The sequence below is a fragment of the Lithobates pipiens genome, unplaced genomic scaffold (genome assembly GCF_037356315.1).
Source record: "Lithobates pipiens isolate NorthernLeopardFrog02 unplaced genomic scaffold, aLitPip1_a1.2 Scaffold_22, whole genome shotgun sequence".
NCBI classification, from domain to species: domain Eukaryota; kingdom Metazoa; phylum Chordata; class Amphibia; order Anura; family Ranidae; genus Lithobates; species Lithobates pipiens.
The window spans coordinates 252456987-252479510 of NW_027507784.1; the positions used below are offsets into that span (position 1 = coordinate 252456987).

At 45.7% G+C, this 22524-nt stretch overlaps 1 protein-coding gene across 3 annotated transcripts in view; it reads right to left on the reverse strand.

The window, feature by feature from the left end:
- The window catches only part of SYT17 (synaptotagmin 17), a 310050-nt gene that overhangs the window by 239662 nt on the left and 47864 nt on the right, over positions 1-22524 (reverse strand). For all 3 annotated transcript variants that reach the window (XM_077448940.1, XM_077448941.1, XM_077448942.1), the window contains exons 2-3: positions 5909-5926; positions 997-1145 (exon numbers count right to left, since the gene is read on the reverse strand). In XM_077448940.1, coding sequence (XP_077305066.1) covers positions 997-1145; positions 5909-5926 — 167 coding nt within the window. The remainder of the gene's footprint in view (positions 1-996; positions 1146-5908; positions 5927-22524) is intronic.

Sequence of the window (22524 nt, forward strand, 5' to 3'; positions counted from 1 at the left end):
GCCATTAATATTTTAAACGTATCTGCAGAAATATAATTTGGTTGTTTTAAAGCTAACACTGGTAAAAATTAGAATTTTTATATTTTGTTACATTTTTGTCCCTAGATTGCATTAAAAATAAAATAATTGCGCAAGGTAATATTGCAAACTAAAATCCTAGTTAGTAGTACCAAAAACTGATAAGTGTATGACTGTTATCTTAAAGGGCAACTCAACTTTCGTAGGAAAAAAATGTCACAAATAAAAAAAAATATAGCATATATAATTGTGATACAAGCTATATTGTAAAATAATGTTATTAAAAATTGCCTTTTTTTCACTCTGCAGTGCTATACATTTCTGTAAAATGCAATGTGATACAATATACCAACCTGGAGGCATTCTGTACACAGATGGTGTACAAAATGCGGAAATGTCCCTTTCTGCTTGTGTTATTGGCTCACTGATTTTCCCAAAATTCTGCAGTAAGATGCAAATCAGATTTTTGGCATTCTTTGCAACAAACATGTCAGCTTTGGTGGAATACTCTCAAAGTGTTACTCACATCTAAAGGGATTAAGACCCTACCACTTTCCTCATTAGCAGCTGCAAGTGCAGCAGCTAATCACTAATGAAAAAGTCACTCCCACTCACATTCACTTTGAACTTGGGCACAGACAAACAAACATCTATTTTAAAAGGTAGGAATTTGCAACAAACTTTGTTAAATCCCTGCAATGTACATTGATCACCCAGAGGTGAATGATTTTTTTCTCAACAAAAGTGGCGTCACTCTTTAAGGTATGACAAATTTATAGCCAAATCAACAGGCCCGTAACAGAAATATAAAAATGTCATCTGATCTGTAAGATATGAACAGGTAGAAGAGCTGAAGTGGTTAAATAAGTAATTTCACCTATATACTTTATTTGGTAACTTTATCACATCTCTCATGAATGTAAAATACAAAACTGTAATGACCAGCAGCCACTAGCATTATTTCTTCACTATACTAACATCCATGGTGGTGTTTGTGCTGGAAAGGGCCCCAGGATCTCCACTTCATCTTCACTGGACTGGCAGCAGGTACAATCATAACACTTTTGACAGCAGTTTCTACACGTCCAACGACACAGCAGCAGATCTGAAATTTTGGAGAGGAACCCCTGGAGAAGAAACAGCAAGAAGCACTAGTTTACTGCAGGTCTTTCTTGTGAGGATAATTCATAAACACCCTTTAGAATTCCATAGGTGCTCCAGAGACATGCAGTGAGGTCAGTTACACACGCCGTGAACGTTGGAGTGAGAGCAATAATTCTAGCACTGGACCTCCTCTGTAACTCTAAACATAATCTGTAAAAAATGTAATGTGTCACCTATGGGGATTTTTAAGTACCGAAGTTTGGCGCCATTCCACAAGTGTGGGCAGTTTTAAAGCGTGACATGTTAGGTATCTATTTACTTGGCGTAAAATCATCTTTCATAATATACAAAAAAATCGGGCTAGCTTTAGTGTTTTTTTTATATATTCAGGAAAAAAAACACGTTCGAAAAATTGCTGTGCAAATACCATGTAACATGAAAAGTTGCAATGACCATAATTTTTTTCCCTAGAGTGTCTGCTAAAAAATATATATAATGTTTGGGGGTTCTGATTAATTTTCTAGCAACAAAATAATGATTTTTACAAAAGTCAGAATTGGCGTGGGTGGCAAGTGGTTAATTAGCATAAGTAAGTAATATACAAATAATTATAATATATTGTTTTTAACAGCATGCCGAGCAGCCACTACAGTTATACTGCTGCAACATGCCTCGGCTGCGCGAATCGCCATCATGGTACGGCGGTACCATAGACAGCCACTAGGAGGCGCGTGCACACCCCCTGCTCGACCACGGAGCCGATGAATGTGCCCGGCCCTTGCGATCACCCCTGGGCTCCCGCGATCGCTCGGGGCACAAGGAGAACCGGGATCTGTGTGTGTAAACATACAGTTTCCAGTTCTCTGAGGGAAGAACAGACAGATCGTCTGTTCATACAGGTCGCCGAGCTGCGACCCTCAAAGCTCAACCATTTTTTTTTTTTTTTAATTTTTTTTATGTTCATGGCAGAGCCTCACCTTACCCCCTGTCTGCACATCTATACACTGCACTGAAACTGTCGGTTAGAGACAGGATCCTGTATTCATCAGAGGTCGGGGGTGTCCAAATAGGAAAACCTTCCCAGTTTTGTAGTAGGGGTGGGCAGAGCTTGATGGGGAACTGAAAGACTAGCTCGCCATCAGGTCCGCCCTTTTGTTGAGTGACAGAACGTATCAGTGGGTGCATCCATGGCCACCATTCAGTCTAATAGCAACTTTCAAATTCGCCCACTGCCATGGATGTCCATCAAAATTAAGGCAGCCCTGATGGTGAACTAGTCTCAGTTTCCCATCAGGCTCCACACACACAGTGACTCAGGTAATTTCCCAAATATGGGCGTTGTCACCCACAGTTGTGTCAAATTCAACGAGGCATGCTGAATTGACAGGTGGTACAACGTACCAAACTGGCTATTTCAGTCAACAGAGGCCATCCTTGGCTCACAGCATAAGTCTACTACTTAGCCGCACTCTTTCCAGAAAATGGGCAAACCTAGCCTTAGAAAAAAAAAAAACCCAACCTGGTGCTTTTTACATTTGCATGGTCACTGAAACCAGGGCTCAAGTCCTGCGGGAACTCACGGGAACGGAGTTCCTGTACTTTTTCCACAACAGGAACTCAGTTCCCATTAGCAGCCATGTCCCGCAAGACCTTGAAGTATGCAAGCTGTATGGCAGGTGCTACACCAGCAGCCGCCGACACAGCTCGCAATAGTAAGTGCCGCACACCTGACCATTCAGGCATTGCCAGTAGGGGGCCCCATGGCAGCTTGCGCTTCGATCTACCTGTCAATCACAGCTAGCTGACGGGTAGATCAGGTGCCTGCTGCTAAGAGATTGTATTTAGTCAAACCTCTCGTGATGCGCTCCTCCCCGTCGGCCCCTCCTGATTTTCTGTCTCCTCATCCTCCCCCCCTTATCCTGCATACTTGCTCTGTGTGTCCCGCTGAATCTCCCCCTCCTCTATCTTCAGTGCCATATGATGAGAGAACCCAGAGGAGGAGCACAGCTATTCTGCTCACAGGACATGCAGGGAGAGAGGTGAGCTGAGGGAGGAACATCAGTTTGGGGTGGTAAGCTGAGCACAATACCTGGCAAAGTTTAATGCCAGGAGGGAAGTTTATGTGGTAATAGCTTAGGTTGGAATAGCAGCGAGTGTGTGTTGGAGCCCTGCAGAGTTTGCAGCCCCCCCAAGCTAACATACATCTCCTAAGCAGGAACACATCACTATCTCCCTAAGCATTCTGTCCAGATAATGTGCAGTTAATTTATGACCTTTCCGTTTAACCCTATGTTATCCAAACTCTATTCTTTGAAAAGTTTAAACTCACCAAATAAACACTCTATATACAAAATAAAATTCCCCAATAAAGATCAGAACACGATGTTCACATTTGCATGGAAGCACAATTGAATGAATGCTGATTATTCAGAGAATTACTGTATTTATGTTTATTGAGAATTGCTTTTTTTATGTACTAACAGTTAAGCTTCATACACACAATACAAAATTGGATGAAAAATACCACTTTTGAAGCTTTTGTGCATATGAGCGTATCATTTTTTATTTTTTTTATTGGGGGAGTGGATCTTGGGTGGGAGTTCCCACACTTTTTTCCCCAGGACTTGACCCCTGACTGAAACTCAGTTTTACCAATAAGTTATAATTTACAATGCATCCATCTAAGAAAATGTAAAACTGTTGAATTACAAATGATTGTATGAAATTGAGTGGTTTACCAAAGAAATCGCTTCGATTTATTAAATCATATTTCCAGTTCAGAATCTGATTTGTTCCTGGGGCAACACAGGCTTTTCCCGGAAACCGAAAACTGAACTCAAGGCAGATATAAAGGAACTGGTTAAGGCAGCTACTGGTATTCAATAATACATCGTTGCATGTATTTTTTAAAATGCAACTATTGTTAGTACGAGAATTAGACTTGGCATCAGCCACCTGCAATCTCCCACATGGCAGCACTCAGACTGGAAAAGGGAGAAACAGGACTGGAAACCAATCAGTGCTGAATGCAATTGTATCTATTCTGTATTCAATACCTGTAACAGAGAAAGTGTTACTATCCTCCTGGTTGTGCTGTGTGGCAGGGTTCTTTTAAACCTTAGAAATGCATAAACAGATCTACAAATACTTTGGCAGATAAATCAGCTCCCTTATGTAAAATGCCAAAATAAAGACTGCACTGCTCCAAGCATCTATAACAGCCTCTTGGGAAGTCTACCGCTCTGGGCTTTGGGAGCGAGCTGCACTATGCTCAGCACAGGACCCCAGAAGAGTAGGTTCCGGGCTGCTCTGTGTAATAACATTTCACACAACAGGTATGTATAACATGTTTGTTATTTACTGCGAACCAAGATATGTGTGTGAGCCACTCAGGCTGTATGGGAATGACGTCCTGTGCCCAGCACTGTGAGTCCTGGTTGGGAAGGGAGCTCATCTAAAACAAAACAACATTTTAGCCTTTTCAACTACTTTAAGAGATGTCAATCCACTGTGTACATTTCCCCCTTCTTAACCGCTTCCTGACCAGTTATACTGTGGCAGGTTGGCTCCCCTGCACGAGCTGTCGTAGCTATATGTCAGCTTGGAGGGTCAGGATAGCAGGTGTGCGTGCCCGGTGCACAGCGGGTGTGCCGATGTTCCTGGTCAATGGTCGCAATGACCGCTGGCCACGAGCGATCGCAAGCACAAAGGACAGAACACAGAACTGTGTGTGTGTAAACATACAAATAGTGTTCTGTTCAGAGAGGAGTGACAGATTGTGTGTTCCTATTACCTTGGAACCACGGTCCGTCACTTCCTCTAGTCAGTCCCCTCCCACTTCAGTTAGAAACACCTCTCAGGGAGCACAGTTAACCCCTTGATCGCCCCCTAGTGTTACCCCTTTCACTGCCAGGGACATTTTTGCAGTAATCATTGCATTTTTATAGCACTGATCGCTGTATTAATGCCAATGATCCCAAAAATGTGTTATAATTGTCTGATGTGTCTGCCATAATGTCGCAGTCACAATAAAAATCTCAGATCGCCGCCATTACTAGTAAAAATAAATAAATAAATAAAAATGCTGTAAATCTATCCCCTATTTTGTAGACGTTATAACTTTTGCGCAAACTAATCAATATATGCTTATTGTGATTTTTTTTTTATACCAAAAATATGTAGAAGAATACTTATTGGCCTAAACTGAAAAAAAATTTGCTTTTTAAAAAAATGGAGATATTTATTATAGCAAAAAGTACAGGCATGCCCCACTTTTAAGTTCACAATGGGGTTTATTTACTAAAGCTAGAAAGTGCAAAATCAGGCTCACGTCTGCATAGAAACCAATGAGCTTGCAGGTTTTATTACCAAAGTTTAATAGAACAAACTAGAAGCTAGTTAGAAGCTCATTGGTTTCTATGCAGAAGTGAGCCTGATTTTGCACTTTCTAGCTTTAGTAAATAAATCCCATTTAAAGTTGGGTTTGCTTGTATTGTGTTTTTTTCAAAATTTACATTATTTTTGTTTAAAGCGCAAAAAATAAAAACCGCAGAGGCGATTAAATACCACCAAAAGAAAGCTCTATTTGTGGGGAAAAAAGGACGTCAATTTTGTTTGGGTATAAAGTCGCACAACTGCGCAATTGTCAGTTAAAGCGATGAAGTGCCAAATCGGAAAAAGTGCTCTGGTCAGGAAGGGGGTAAATCCTTCTGGGGCTGAAGTGGTTAACACAGCAACATCTTCAGATGGTGTATTAAGTAGCTGGATAATTATGACATGCACTCACCTCATTTATTGGCTCCAACTGTCCTTTTTGATATTCACAATGAAGCAAATGGAAGGCGTGAAAGAGAAAAATAAAACCAGTTTAGTGTTTTACAGGTAAACAATGTGTATGTGTTAAAAATAAATGTCTACTAACATTTAGAAGAAGAAACATTGTGGAATGTTAACCTCCCTGGCGGTACGATTATTTTGGATTTTAGGTGCTAAAAGCGGTACAATAATTTTGCATGAAAATTTGCCGTTTTATATTGTAGGCCTATAATTCTTAGGAATCACTTAAATCTGTCCAAACCAGAGTCTAGCAGACATCCCGGGTATGATAAAGTTTGAAAAATGAAATCATAAATTATAATATAATAAATAACTATAAATAATTATACCAAATAATAATATAACAATAATAAAAATTATTTAATAATGTAATCAAATCAAAAACACTGAAATTTGCTTAGTTGCAGAATTGTCACTGTCATTACTTTTCAGTATTTGATGACGGATCTCCCCACAAATCACTATCCCTCAATTCTGCGAGTGATTCCAATTTATTATTTATATATTATTTCTAGCTGGTCTAAAATAATTTTTGATATAAAGGGACAGTTTTGGTTGCTATGGACAATCTCCAGTTTCCAGGCATAAAGAACAGTTTTTATATTATAAAACTGCATGCAGGACACTGGACAGACCACTGGGGACAAAGGGGATGTGAAATTAGTACATACAGCAATGTAATCTGTAAGATTACATTATACTGCATGTATACTGTGTGTTTCACTTTTTGAATTTTGTGCCGATCTCCGTCCCCATGCGTCGCAATGCTCGCAGGGAATGGAGATCGGTTTCCGTGATGAATCGAGCGGAGGACGAGCCGCTCGCATTGCGGGGGGACATCACTGGATCCAAGGGAGAAGGTAAGTAACCTCCTCCTTCATACAGCGATGCGTTCCCGAGTCTGGCTCGAGGTTACCGATTTTGGTGTAAAACTTCCACCCCGAGCCTGACTCAGGAATACCGCCAGGGGGGTTAATATCTGCACTTATCTTATCTTTTTTCCCTGCCTTCCTTGAAATCAACTGCAGGTTAAGTGTTCTGATACACTTAAAGTGTTACTAAACCCAGGACTGTGCATTCACTATATCTGGTCTCCCACAATACACAGAACATGGAAATGCAACCATTTTAGTAAATATACAGTAAACAGCTGAACACCTTTTCTCAACAGTAATATATAGCAGTCTTTTGACTTCTATCAGTGTCCAGCCGAGCACTGGGTAAAGCTTGTAGGAGGGGTTTTTATTCTCCTCTGACTGTCCTATGAGGCTGCATGACCCCTGACCCTCTGTCTGAACAGTGCTGATTGGCCCTGTGCTGATCACATGCACCCTCCCCCATAAAGAAAAAACTGCTAGCGATACACACCAAACTGAGAATGTGCAGAGTGCCTTCTAGGTCTCTGTTCTATCAGCAGATGCATTGGAAACTGTGGAAAAAGGGGATGATCATAGAAGATAGGATCAAACAGCCTTTTTACACAATGCAGAGAATTAACTCCTTGGTTTCCACAGTGAGTATAACAAGCATGATTTAATGCATATACAGACTGATTTTACTGTTGTGGGTTTAGTAACACTTTAAATGTAGATTGCTTTTTTTTTTTTAATCGATGGATGTGTCTTTTTAACCTATGTAACAATTATACAACATTATTATAAACCGTATTTTGCATTGTACCATTGACTTTCAGTCTATTAAGGTATAGAGAAGCACGGATTAAGAATGAAATGATATAAGGAGTGCTGGACATGACAGTGTGGATGAGGGACACAGAGGGTTAAGCTTTATGGGTGGAGTTGAGGAAAAAGGTTTGCAGGAAACAAGTTCAGTGTAGGGGAGGGGTCACATAAAAGGGAGGGGTGTGGCTTTAAGGGATCATTCGGAGCCCAGTGTGACACAGAGTAGGCAGTTTTTCGCTGCTCCTCTGCTATGGCTGACCTTGAGGGACTCTTCGCGTGGCTGCGACGGGCGGCGGAGGTGCACGGAGCGGACTGGCTGCGGGACCGCGTGGGTGACCTGGCGGACGGCGATGAGGACGGCGGCGGGACAGGTGAGGTACAGCTGCGCGCGCGGAGGTCTCGGCCTCCGGCGCGTTTTTCCCCTGGGCCTACACCTCGGCCGCCTCGTTACTCCCGGAGCCCGGGGGAGGACCGTTCGGTCCCCCCGGCGAAACGGCCGGTACTCGGCTCTCCCCGGTCCGGGCGGTCGTTGCGCCGCCGACCGGAGGGGGCGGGGCTTTGCGGCAGCATGGCAATAGCGCCGGGCCTGCACGGGGCCCTGCGGAGGAGGGGGGGTGTGCGGGTGGCTCGGGGTTTGGGTGTCAGGGGGGGGTGCACATGGCGGTGGATCTGCGGCCTGCTGGCTCAGGAGCGGTGATCCGCGCGGCGGGGGGGCGGGGGGCCGCATGCTGGTGGGGGGGAGGGCGGGTCGCAGAAGGCCGCCAAGGTGCCTGGCAGGGCCGGTTTCAGATGCCGGCATGCCGGGGGCGGCGGGGGGAGGAGGACATTGCCTGCAGTCCCGGATCGCATGGACCGGAAGGACCGCACGGAGCACAGGGGGATGGCGGCGTCCCCGGTGCGCGCTGGTGAGGTCGGGTCCGAGAGCGAGCTGTCCCAGGAGGAGGAGGTGTCCTTTTCTGCGCCCGGACCAGTTCAGGTCGCCGGGGCCCCGGGGGGGCCGGGTAAGTTGCGCGAGTCTACATTGCTGGCGGATGCTTTGCGTGGTCTGATGGGGGTGTCACAGGGGGGTGCGGGGCCCACGGGGTCCCGGGATGACATGGGGGGGTTTCGGGTGGTTCATTGGGGGGGCGGGGCCAGTAGCCCCGGGGGGGCCCTCGGGTCCGCTGCAGGAGCTGTTGGAGGGGCTACAGGCCCTTGTTGGTAAGTTTGCTGGGGGCTCGGGGTCGCCTCAGGTGGCCCCCTGGCTGAGTACTGGGGGGGGGCCGGGGGGGCGGAGGCTGTGCCTGCGTGGGACGCACCGCCTGCGGTGGCAGCGGGGAGCGGGAGCTGGGGGCTCGGGGGTCCCCCCGGTGCCCGCGGACCCGGGGGCGCGGTCCGATCTGGTTAGGCTCGCGGATGCTGCCCGGTGCGAAGTTTATGTTTGCTTCGAGGGCCCGTTGGGGGCGCATTTGAAGCAGGAGGTGAGGGACAAGATCGGCAAGGGTGAGTATGTGGAGATTTTCTCTTTGCTCCCCCTCGAGAAGTTTAACTTGGATAGGGTCAAGAAGGACGACGAGGAGAAGCGTAGGTATCGGCTGATCCCGCTCACCTTTGCGAATTGGCTTCAGGCGTTCGCTATCTTGGCTAGCGTGATTGGGGAAAAGAACCCCGAGCATTGCTCGGCGTTATTTTGTTACCTGGACGCGATTGGTGAGGCTCATCGGGTGTATGGGGGGTTGGCGTGGCTGCGCTATGATGAGCAGTTTCGTCAGCGGAAGGCGGTGCGGGCTGAACTGCGCTGGGATCACAAGGACATAAGCCTATGGATGAGGCTTATGTCTGCTCCGCGGACGCCCACTCCGTTTCTTCAGGGGGGGGGGCGGGAGTGCGTCGTCCTCGGGACTGCCGGCCGGAAAAAAGTGGGGGGTGTGCTGGCCCTTTAATGAAGGGGCTTGTAAATTCGGGAGCGCGTGCCGTTTCAAGCATGAGTGCTCCGGGTGCGGCGGCACCCACCCCCTGTCCCGCTGTTTCAAAAAGGGTAAGCGCGCCGGTGACGCCGGTCACAAAAGGGATGACACCGGTGAACCTGGGAAGGATGCTTCCTTTCCTAAATAGGTATCCGGATAGTGAGGCGGCGCGGGGGTTTGATTGCGGGCTTTCGGGACGGTTTTAGGATTCCATGTTCTTTGGAAGGGGTGCCGCCGTTAGCCAGGAATTTGCGCTCGGCTTTAGATCACCCGGGGGTGGTGGATGACAAATTGGGTAAGGAGGTGGCGCTGGGCCGGATGGGCGGGCCTTTCGAAGTGCAGCCATGGGGGGACCTGGTGGTTTCCCCGTTGGGTGTGGTCCCTAAGAAGGAGCCGGGGAAGTTTCGCTTGATTCATCATCTGTCTTTTCCGAAAGGGGGGTCGGTCAATGATTTCATTGACCCGGAGGCGTGTACGGTTTCCTACACGTCTTTTGACGCGGCGGTACGGTGGGTCAGGCGGTATGGTCGTGGGGCTCTCATGGCCAAGGCGGATGTGGAATCGGCGTTTCGACTTCTGCCGGTCCACCCGGACAGCTTCCGGCTGTTGGGATGCCATTGGCGGGGCAAGTTTTATGTAGATTTGTGCCTACCCATGGGTTGTTCCATTTCATGCGCCTATTTTGAAGCTTTTAGCTCATTTTTGGAATGGGTGGTGAGAGATGTTTCGGGCCTGGAGTCGGTCATCCACTATTTGGATGACTTTCTGTGCGTGGGCCCGCCTGCCTCCAATGTGTGTGCGATTCTTCTGTCCACGTTGCAGCACGGACGGGACGAAGGATTTTTGGGTGCGGCAAACGTTGAAGGGGTACAGGAGAGATCGGAAGGGTCGGGATGCGTGCCGGCCGGTGTCGTTTGACAATTTGGTGGCAATTTGTTCTCGGCTGGTGGACGTTTGCTCGTCTGCTTACGAGACCGTTCTGTTTACGGCAGCTTTTTCGTTGGCGTTTTATGGGGCTTTTAGGATAGGGGAGTTGGTGTGTCGCTCGAAACGGGTGGCTGGGGGTCTGTTGGATCAGGATGTGCAGGTGGTTGCGGATCGGGTGAGTATACGGTTGCGTAGGTCCAAGACTGATCAACGGGGCAAGGGAGTGGCGATTACGCTGCTCGCCCTTCCGGGCTCGGCAGTATGCCCGGTGGCGGCGGTAGGGGCTTTCCGGGTGGTGCGGCCTGCGGGGGCAGTCCCCTTTTTGGTGCATGCGGAGGGCTCTTTTCTATCCCGGTTTCAGTTTGTGTCGGTTTTTCGGCAATGCCTGAGAGCGGTGGGTTTGGACGAGCGGGAATACGCGTCCCACTCTTTCCGGATTGGGGCGGCAACGGAAGCGGCACGATGTGGGCTGGAGGAGGCGGTGGTTCGCCGGATTGGTAGGTGAGAGTCCCGGAGGTTCCGGTCCTATGTCCGGCCGCAGTTGGTACTGGGGTAAGGTGGGTGCGGCTGGGGGTGTTGTTTGTTGTTGGGATTTCTGGGGGGGGAGTACTGTGCTTGTAACATTCCGTTGGTTGTTGTGTTATTTCTCTTGTTTTCATTCCAGATGGAGGTTCTCCACGCCTCGTTTGGATCCTGGGGCATTCGTACGTGTGCTGGGGGGCCAGGAGAGGTGATTCTCTACCAGCAGGCAGGCAATTGGGTATCCCCAGGCGGGTGGCTAGGGTGATGTGGTTGGGGTTCCCGGGTATGCGGTGGGAGCGTGTTATGAGGGAGGTGGAGCGATTCGCTTTGCGGGACAGGCCCCCGGATGTGCTGGTGGTTCATGCTGGGGGAAACGACCTGGGTGTTCGCAAGGTGAAGGATATTTTAGCGGACATTAAGGCGGACGTGTTGCGCCTGTGAGTCCTGTTCCCGGGCACCATTTTGGTGTGGTCGGACATTGTGGCCAGAACGGTGTGGCGGTGGGCTAGGTCTTTAGCCAGCATTGAGAAGACCAGGATAAGGGTGAATAAGGTGGTTGGGCGGTTTGTGGTGCAGAACGGGGGCATTGTGGTTCGGCATCGGGAGTTGGAGGTGAATGTGGGTCTTTACCTGCGGCAGGATGGGGTTCACCTATCGGATGTGGGGATTGACCTTTGGTCCTTGGGCTTACAGGAGGGGATACAAAAAGCTCTTAGGGTGGGGGGTGGCCCTCAAGGTTGAGGGGGTCACCCTTTCGGGCTGTGGCGGTGTGTTTTCTGGTGGTTTCTGACGGTAGACAGGTACTCAGAAGGGATCTGAGGGTGTGGGGGGCTCATCTAACGATCGGCCCCTCTGGGTATTCCTGAACGTTGGAGGGAATACGGTTATGTTCACTGGCGGAAGTTGTCTCCGACCGGTCACAGGTGGAGGCCTTTGGGAAGTTGGTCAGGTGTACCGCAGTGATTTGGTATTGGCTTAAGTGGGGTCACCGTCAGAGATCACCAGAATGGGCAGTTAATGTTATTTAATGTGGTTTAATGTTAATAAAGTTATTTATATTTATATATATTTATATTTTCATATTTACAAGTTATTGGAGTGAATTTTGAGTTATGTTTAATAAAGGCTGTTGTGGCCAGTTTACTCCAACCTATGGTGTGGTCTCGTTTCTAATAGGTAAGGAATAGTATAAGGGGAACATTCAGACTACACTAGTCAAGTGCCTTGAAAAAGTATTCATACTCCTTGACCTTTTCCACATTTTGTCATGTTACAACCAAATATGTAAATGTATTTTATTGGGATTTTATGTGATGGACCAACACAAAGTGGCGCATAATTGTGCAGTAGAAGGAACATGATAAATGGTTTTCAACATTTTTTACAAATAAATATGTGAAAAGTGTGGCATGCATTTGTATTCAGCCCCCCTGAGTCAATACTTTGTAGAACCACCTTTCGCTGCAATTACAGCTGCAAGTCTTTTTGGGGATGTCTCTACCAGCTTTGCACATCTAGAGAGTGAAATTTTTGCCCATTCTTCTTTGGAAAATAGCTCAAGCTCTGTCAGATTTCATGGAGAGTGTCTGTGAACAGCAATTTTCAAGTCTTGCCACAGATTTTCAATTGGATTTAGGGATGGCATTTGACTGGGCCATTCTAAGGCCGCGTACACACGGGCGGACTGTTCGCCCAACTTTGTCCGCTGAACAGTGTTTGGGCGGACAGTCCGCTCGTGTGTGGGCTTTCAGCGGACAGTTGGACAGACAAGGTTTTTCGGAATTTCCGAAAAACTGTCCGCTGAAACCTTGTTTCAGCGAACAGCCCGCTCGTGTGTAGGCTTGTTCGTCAAACAAAGTTGCGCGCATGCTCAGAAAGGATTTTCACGCCGAAAGCTATAATGCAGTGTATAGGACGTCGTATTTTTCGTCCCGTCGTACGTGCTGTTCACGTCATCGCGCACGGTTTCAGCAAACTGTTCGTTCGTCGTGTGTGGGCATGTCCGTCCATGCTAATTTTGAGCGGACTGTTTGCTGAAACTGTTGGACGGACAAAGTTGGGCGAACAGTCCGCGCGTGTGTACGCGGCCTAACACATGAATATGCTTTGATCTAAACCATTCCATTGTAGCTCTGGCTGTATATTTAGGGCCGTTTTCCTGCTGGAAGGTGAACCTCCGCCCCATTCTCAAGTCTTTCGCAGACTCTAACAGGTTTTCTTCAAAGTATTTGGCTCCATCCATCTTCCCATTAACTCTGACCAGCTTCCTTGTCCCTGCTGAAGAAAAGCATTCCCACAACATGATGCTGCCACCACCATGCTTCACGGTGGGGACGGTGTGTTCAGGGTGATGTGCAGTGTTATATTCCCACCAAACATAGTGTTTCGCTTTTAGGCAAAAAGTTAAATTTTGGTCTCATCTGACTAGATCACCTTCTTCCACATGTTTGCTGTGTCCCCAACATGTTGTCTCACAAACTGAAAATGAGACTTCTTATGTCTTTCTTTCAACAATGGCTTTCTTCTTGCCACTCTTCCATAAAGGCCAGATTTGTTTATGTGGACGGCCATGTCTTGGTAGGTTTGCAGTTGTGCCATACTCTTTCCATTTTCAGATGATAGTTTGAACAGTGCTCTGTTAGATGTTCAAAGCTTGGGATATTTTTTTATTACCTAACAATGCTTTAACCACTTCAATAGCAGGCACTTCCCCCCCTTCCTGCCCAAGCCATTTTTCAGCTTTCGGGCACTGTCATATGTTGAATGACAATTGCTCGGTCATGCTACACTGTACCCAAACAATTTTTTTATCATTTTTTTCCCACAAATAGAGCTTTTTTTGGTGATATTTGATCACCTCTGGGATTTCTATTGTTTGCTAAACAAATAAAAAAAGCCCTAAAATTTGACAGGCACTGAAGAGGCTGCACTGATACGGTGGCAATTATGGGCACTGATGAGGTGGCACCAATGAGGTGGCACTGATGGGCACTGGTGATGGGAACTAATATGCGGCACTGATGGGTACTGATAGGCGGCACTGATGGGCACTGATATGCAGCACGGATAGGGCATTGATAGGCAGCACTGAAGGGCAGGCATAGGTGGCACTGATAGGCGACATTGAGGAGCACTGAAAAGTGGCACTGATGTGTGGCACTGATGTACATTGATAGATGGCACTGATGGGCATCACTGATTGGCAAATGCTGGCAGGTATTAGTGATGGGCACTGATTGGTATTCCTGGTGGCCATAGGTGGCATACCTGGTGGTCACAAGTGGTGGGCATCCCTGGTGGTCCTGGTGGCGTCCCTGGTGGTCTTGCTTGGGAATCCTGGGGGGGTGGGGCTGCACTGATAATCAATCAGCGCAGACCCCCCTGTCAGAGGAGCAGCCGATCGGCTCTCCTCTACTCCTCTGACAGACGCGAGTGAGGAAAAGCCTGATACATGGCTTTTACTGTTTACACCGTGATCAGCTGTGGTTGGACACAGCTGATCACGTGGTAAAGAGTCTCCATCAGAGACTCTTTACCTAGTTCAGAGTTACAGTGTGTCAGACTGACACGCCACACCACCGATTGCCGTACTGCACGAGCCAGCTAGTTATCCTGATCACGTCATATGGCGTCCGATCAGGATAACTAAACCACTTTGCCAATGTCGTTTTGCTATATGGCGGTCTGCAAGTGGTTAAATTTCTCCACAACTTTATCCCTGACCTGTCTGGTGTGTTCTTTGGCCTCCATGATGCTGTTTGCTCACTAAGGTTCTCTAACAAACCTACGAGGGCTTCACAGAATGGTTGTATTTATACTGAGATTAAATTACACACAGGTGGACTCTATTTACTAATTACGTGACTTCTGAAGGCAATTGGTTCCACTAGATTTTAGTTAGGGGTATCAGAGTAAAGGGGGCTGAATACAAATGCATGCCACACTTTTCACATAATTTTTTGTAAACAATTTTTAAAAACATTTATAATTTTCTTTCTACTTCATAATTATGTGCCACTTTGTATTGGTTTCTTACATAAAATCCCAATAAATGACAAAATGTGGAAAACTGCAAGGGGTATGAATACTTTTTCAAGGCACTATATGTTGTCTGTTTTTACTGGGAATACACTGTACTGTTTACATCATCACTCATTTTTGCTATAGTGAAATAATTAGCTGTCTTATTATGAAAGTATTAAAACCTCTTTGCTATGGGCTAAATTCTGGTCATTACTGGTTAGTTAACAAAATGGCCCTTGGCAGAACTAAACATTAACACTCATTAATCTGGCTGTTATCAAATGCTCCTTATGGTTTAGGAATCACAGTCTAATGATCAATGCTTCGGACTAATTTGCAGTCATTCTCACACATCTGTCTGCAACTAATAAGCTCTTTTGACCTATCTAGTAGGTAAGCATGCTTTTATTTTTTTTCACTATTGTGGATTTGATAATGTATTTAAAGCTGTAAATTTTGAGACAACTAGACACTGTTAGATTTAAAGCTGGCTGAACATGCTGGAGGAACAGCAGCCGAACGGCATCCCATCAATGGCTACGAGCGCTGATCGGTGTGTTCCTGCAGGGGGCAGTCCGCCGGTCAGAACACAATGGTATTAAAGGGGTGTTCCAGCTTTAACCACTTGCAGACCGGACCATTTTGCTGGTCAAAGACCAGACCACTTTTTGCGATTCGGCACTGCGTCGCTTTAACTGACAATTGCGCGGTCGTGCGACGTGGCTCCCAAACAAAATTGACGTCCTTTTTTTCCCACAAATAGAGCTTTCTTTTGGTGGTATTTGATCACCTCTGCGGTTTTTATTTTTTGCGCTATAAACAAAAATAGAGCGACAATTTTGAAAAAAACGCATTATTTTTTACTTTTTGTTATAATAAATATTCCCTCAGTTTAGGCCGATACGTATTCCTCTACATATTTTTGGTAAAAAAAATCGCAATAAGCGATTATTGATTGGTTTTTGCAAAAGTTATAGCGTTTACAAAATAGGGATAGTTTTATAGCATTTTTATTAATTTTTTTTTTTTTACTAGTAATGGCAGCGATCAGCGATTTTTATTGTGACTGCGACATTGTGGGGGACCCATCGGACATTTTTGACACATTTTTGGGACCATTGTCATTTATACAGCAATCACTGCTATATAAATGCAGTGATTCCTGTGTAAATGACACTGGCAGTGAAAGGGTTAACCAGTGAGTGGCAGTGTAGGGGTTAAGTGTTCCTAGGGGTGTGTTACTAACTGTGGGGGGGTTGGGCTTTCATTTACTGAATACTGATCTCTGCTCCAATCACATGGAGCAGAGATCAGCGTCACTAGTTGCTAGGCAGAATGGAGAAATGTTGTTTACACAGCATTTCCTCCATTCGGCCGCTCCGTGAGACGATCGCGGGGATGCCCGTGGCGATCGAGTCCGCGGGTCCCGCGACCGGACTCACGGGGGTCCCGACCAGCGCGGGAGCGCGCCGCCGGTGGCGCGCTCCCGATGGCAGGGCGGCATTGAATATTGGACGTACCTGTACGCCAATATGCCTGCCCGTGCCATTCTGTCGACGTACATCGTCGTGCACTGGTCGGGAAGTGGTTAACATTTTTTTTTTTTTAAAGTCAGCAGCTACAAACACTGTACCTGCTGACTTTTAATAAGGACACTTACCTGTTCAAGTGACCCGCAATGTAGATCCCCCTGAGGCGATACATCCCTTGTATCATGTCCTGGTGCCGCCATCCTCACTAAGGGAAACAGGCAGCGGAGCCTTGCGGCTTCATTGCCCATGTGCAAATCGCACTGCGCTTTGTCAATGGCCCCATTGTGTTCTGGGACACACACATAGTTAGTAAGGTTGAATAAAGACACCAGTGCAACCTGAGTGAGTGTCTACAATTGTCCCTATCCCTGTACACCGCACACTCACATCAGTCCCTACCCTCAAGGAGCCCACTATCCAAGGTCCCCATTCATATACAAGGGCCAATTTTGGACAGAAGCCAATTAACCTACCTGCATGTCTTTGGAGTGTGGGAGGAAACCGGAGTACCTGGAGGAAACCCACGCAGGCACAGGGAGAACATGCAAACTCCCGGCAGGTAGTGTCATGGTTGGGATTTGAACCAGCGACCCTTTTTACTGCTAGATGAGAGTGCTAACCACTACACCACATGTCATAGAAGGCTGAAGGGTTGCTCGCCGAAGAGGAGGAAGTGCCGCGGAATAGGAAGAGGCAGATTAGGAAGACTGCCTAGCAACAGGGGTTTCTGGTAAGTCAAAAAAAAATTCAATAGTTTTTTTGTTTTTTTAAGAATATTAATGCTATTTTTATAGGGTGGCCCCCCACTTTAATTACTAAATGCAAATTGCAAAGTGCAGTTGCTCTCTGCAAGGGCAGTTGCTCCAGAGTTTAGTAAATGCTGACATTTATCATCCAATCATGTGCAAGAAAAAATGCTGTTTACTCCAAAGACATGCAGGTAGGTTAATTGGCTTCTGTCTAAAAAATTGTCCCTAGTATATGAATGGGGTCCTTGGATTGTGGGCTCTCTGAGGGTAGGGACCAATGTGAGTGTGCAGTGTACAGGGATAGGGGTAGACACTCGCTCAGGTTGAACTGGATGGACTGGTGTCTTTATTCAACCTTACTAACTATGAAACTTGCATTTGATTGTTTTTTGTTTTTTATTTGCAAAGTGAAGCTTTGCCTCATTTACGAAGCTCTGGAACAACTGCATTTGCAGAGTGCACTTTCTATTTGCCTTTAGTAAATCAATCCCAATAGCTTAGCAGGGAAATCACTGTACTAACATTACATAGTTAGTACAGCGAGCATCTCAGTTGTTTTTTTTTCAGCCTGTTGGATTGAAGGAAAAAAGCTGCCAGTGTGTACCAGCTTTTAGGCCTTGTTCACCCAGCTGGTTGAAGGTGTGAGAAGCAGCACTTTTTACTTAATGGGTGCTCCACGACACCAAGGGCAAAAAGGATTCAACAAGAGACTCAATAGACATCATCACTCAGTAAAGTATCCTTGCTCTGTCTTATTCCACATTAGCACCGGGCTCTGTGTCTGAAGTTGCAGTCCCATTCGTCTACATCAGGGGGATTTAGTTCAAAATTAATCTGAATCTCTAGTTTGTCCTATGACTCAGATCTGATATACAATATGTAATCATTGTACATCTGTCAAAAAATAGACCCACATCACAGTGCCCCCTTACATCAGGTGTCCCCATCAGAGTGCCTTCTTATATCAGGCTTCTCCATCACAGTACCCCCTTACATGAAGTGGCCCCATCCCAGTGCCCTTACATCAGATGTCCCAATCACTATGCCTTCTTACATTAGGTGTCTCTATGGCAGTGCCGCTGTACCTTTGAGCGCCAGGCAGAGAGAGGGCAGGAGCCAGGAGGTGAAGTAGGCTACAGGTCTGGATAAAGAAAATTATACAACTGTCCTGTGATGCTGAAGGCGGCACATAGACATGACATAATTTGTTAGGATGCCAGCGGTCCTAGCAACCAATGACTGCATAGAAGGGACACGCCTACACTGGGTGCTGGCTGGATAGAACTGTCACTCAGTCCTGATCATGGTCCACCCTTTAGTGATGTCGGATCTATATCATTGCCCTTCCAAACGAACATCTAACTTTAGTTCAGTGTTAGTAAATACTATGATGGTTATGGACGTAACAATACGAATGCTCAATGTAATGATCATATTAATAAAGGGATTAAAAAAGGGATCTTGTCTTCCAGGAATCAACTATACTAAATGGTTATTCTGATCTAAGAACAATTACTTGTAGCAAGAAATTCCAGCAGATAATGCATTTCACAAGAATAATAAAACAGATCATTAGTACCCTTTACAAGATAATTAGTGCTAAAATCCTTAAGAAATATGTAGCAAATAGGTAAATATGTAACGCTTAACAGACATAGATAGCTTGCTTTCGAACCATGGAATGGCTCATTAAATATATATATTTTAAATGCAGTTAGTATAATGCGTAAATCGGACTTGTTATCTGCCTCTTGCAATACCCTATATAGGAGCATTCATTCAGAGAGAGAGAGAGGCAGCACTGGGAGTGAGTAAGTTATGCTGCATGCTAATGTGTTGGCAAGAAACTTGCTAAGAGAGAGCAGAGTGACCAGACCAATGACTTTTTCGGTCTGCGGCTACTTTTTTACTGTCCAATCAAAAGGCTAGAGTTGGAAAGGAAACACCACTGTGTTTCTTAACCATATATGGGTGGCATCTACCTGCCTTTGTTGTGTGAAGCGGCTGTTTAAATCTCAGGACTGGATGGACAACATAAAACAGCTATCTTATACTGTATGTATATTGTCTTTGCATTAGTCTGTTCGCCTGAAGTTCTGCTTAACTTATGTGACAAAATCCACTTCATGGGTTTGCATTGGTTGAATATTTATTAATTAGGATAGTTGGCCAGGATAAGCATTATTTATGAGGGGTAATGTCGCGTACACACGATCAGAATTTTAGTTGGAAAAAGCTGTCTTGCATACACACGGTCACACCAAATTCTGACCGTCAATGAACGCGGTGACGTACAACATGTACGACGGGACTAGAAAAAGGAAGTGCAATAGCCAGTAGCCAATAGCTTCCGTCTCGTAGTTGAATCTGAGCATGTGTGAGTTTTTGCGTGTCGGAATTGCATACACACTAAAACATTTTCGGATAGGAACTTTTTCAGATCGAAAAATTGAGAACATGCTCTCAATCTTTTGCTGGCCGAAATTTGGCCAGCAAAAGTCTCGTGGACCATACACACGATCACATTTTCTGACCAAAAACTCTCGGTCTTTTGCTGGCCAGATTTCCAATCGCGTGTACGCGGCATAACAGTCTGAATTGGCCCTTATTCTTACATTTTATAATCTGTTCAAGACTATAAAAGGTACTTTCATACTTTAACCCCAGGCAAGCTCATTTCTGTGAATAAAGAAAATTGTATCTGTTTAATACATCTGAACGGTGTATCGCTACAAGCAACTACATTATATACCAACAGAATTAGAGCCAGAGGAAAGTTTAGGCTTTATATTCCTAAGAAAGGCATGTTCACTCAAAAGAAGTATAGTTGCTGCACTTTACTGATGTTACTTCAAAAGATGGCATTTATAGTCACATTACATAGACATACTATCCGAGATCACTTGACAGTAGTTAGTCAATCACATAAAGTGGAAGATCTACAGCAGTCACATGTGAAAGCAGCATACAATACTTGATCTTTCCTTTACATGGCCTATCTCCTTCCCAGGGCCATTAGTACTTACTCAAAGGGCTCCGACAGCTCACAACAACCTACTTATTGTTCCAGAGACAGGATCACTGCAGCTGCACCTCTGGCTTTAGTACACTTCGAGGTGCTCCCTATGGATAGAACTCACTGCAGGGAACACATGGTCTTGTCTGAAATGGCCCTTTGCAACCCATATTAAACCTCCATTAACCATAGGATACAGGGAGACTACAGCCGGAACCTTTGGGTGCTGAACAATCTCACCCTGTCCTCCAGCCCTTTCCATGGCTTCTGCATTAGCTGGCTACATCTGCATGCAGGTGGGGTATCTGGCTCTCATGGCCCAATTGCAACTAGGTTCCTCCCAAGCTGTCTTTTATATGACCACTACCTACACTCATTCCAGAGGGACTTCTCGAAAAGGGGGGCTATCACTTGCTTATAACTTTTTCCTTTATGGTACCATGCTATAATAAGAACAAAGCCATCTGGTGGCCAGCCAGCAAACTGCGCCAGCTTACACTCCCCCAGCCCAATTTACCTATGGTACAGCATGAGGAAACCCCATACATGGGAGGATGGCTTGCATAAACCTTTACATAGCAATACAGTAGTAGAGTGCAACATAACAAAACAGTAAACATAACTGTAGGTATAATAGCCCCTTTATGATGCTATAATGAGAACTAAGCCATCTAGTGGCCAGCCAGCTAACTGCACCTGCTTACAAGTTTATATTAGGTTGCAAAAGACTTCTTCCCCTTTCTTCTTGACCTCTTTGTATACTAGAAAACACTGCATTCCGTAATGTATCAAAGCACACAGTCATCTTGACTTACAAACACCTGAAGACAACAGATAGCTCAAAACTCATCCCCATTGTAGGACAGAGAAAGCTACCTACACACTGGTCATCAATTACAGCAACTGTTTAGCTAGTAGGAATACAGTCATCCTCCATTAATAACCTTTATTTTCATAAAATTTTCTTTTAAATATATGGACAGACAAAAGAGTAAATAACAGTGGGAAACAGATTTACTCACTTTTGAGCCCTAGTCATTTTTCACTCACCCCATCCAAAGCAGTAATCAGTCAGTCCATTTGGACCAAAGAAGTCACCAGCTTTGAAAAAGCGCATGCGCGCGAAACATGTAATCTGCAAGTCGGCATGGAAACCCCCCTCAACACGGAGCCTTCCATATAACGATCAGCCGCTCTGGCAGGTGGCGTCCCACGTCGGGCCCACATGTTGCGTTCCAAGCCTCTCTCCATGCCGGGCGAACGCCACCTTGTGTCTCATCACTGGAATTCACTACCCAGCGTGCACCACACCGCCCCTTCAGAGCCCTAACCATCTTATGGGCACGCATCCAGGAGCAGGACACCCCCCTACAGGCTAAAGAGCGGCGGCGTTCCAGTCTTTTTTTCCATCCACTAACAGTGAGTGATTTTAGGAACACAGTTCCTCTTACCTGCACCTTGCAAGCATTTTTCCATCAAGCACCGTCACCTCCCTCCTCTAGGTGATTACTAACCTCCTGTAGCCCAGTTGGTTGGCGGTAGTGCAGTAGTGTGGCCTCACAATCACAAACACAGACTATAGGTGAGGTTTATCACTAAAAATCTGTTACTTTGTATCGTGACTCTATGTTACAATTGATTGATTTTTGCTTTTAAGATCCCAGGAGGATCGGATGTTTTTGTCATCGTTTTTTTTACCCACCATTCAATAAATGACTTTTATGTTTTATCATATCATAAGTTTCTTTGGTGCGCTGTATTTTGCTGTTTTTTTTTGCATTTTATCCCACTAAGTCTAAAGTGGTCAAACAGCGGCACATTGATATGGACTATAGGACATCAATTCAAACAGCTAGTAGTTTGTCACATGGACAACTACCTTAAAAAAAAAAGGAATGTTCACTTGTGCGCCAATGATTTTTTTGGTTTACGCTATAAGCACACCATCCTGGACCAAATAGGCCATCAATCAAACCAGCAATCTCATTCATTTTGACGAACCTGCCACATGAGCAAGTTCTCTGGTCCTCCTCAGTGATCTATTCGGTAACCGCCCAGCTTTAACCACTTCCAATGCGGACAAAAGATTAATGATTCTGGATCCTGTATCCCATCAAATGAAAGTCTTTTTTTTCAATGCAGTTCTTTCCTCAGAAGTTTAGATTAGGA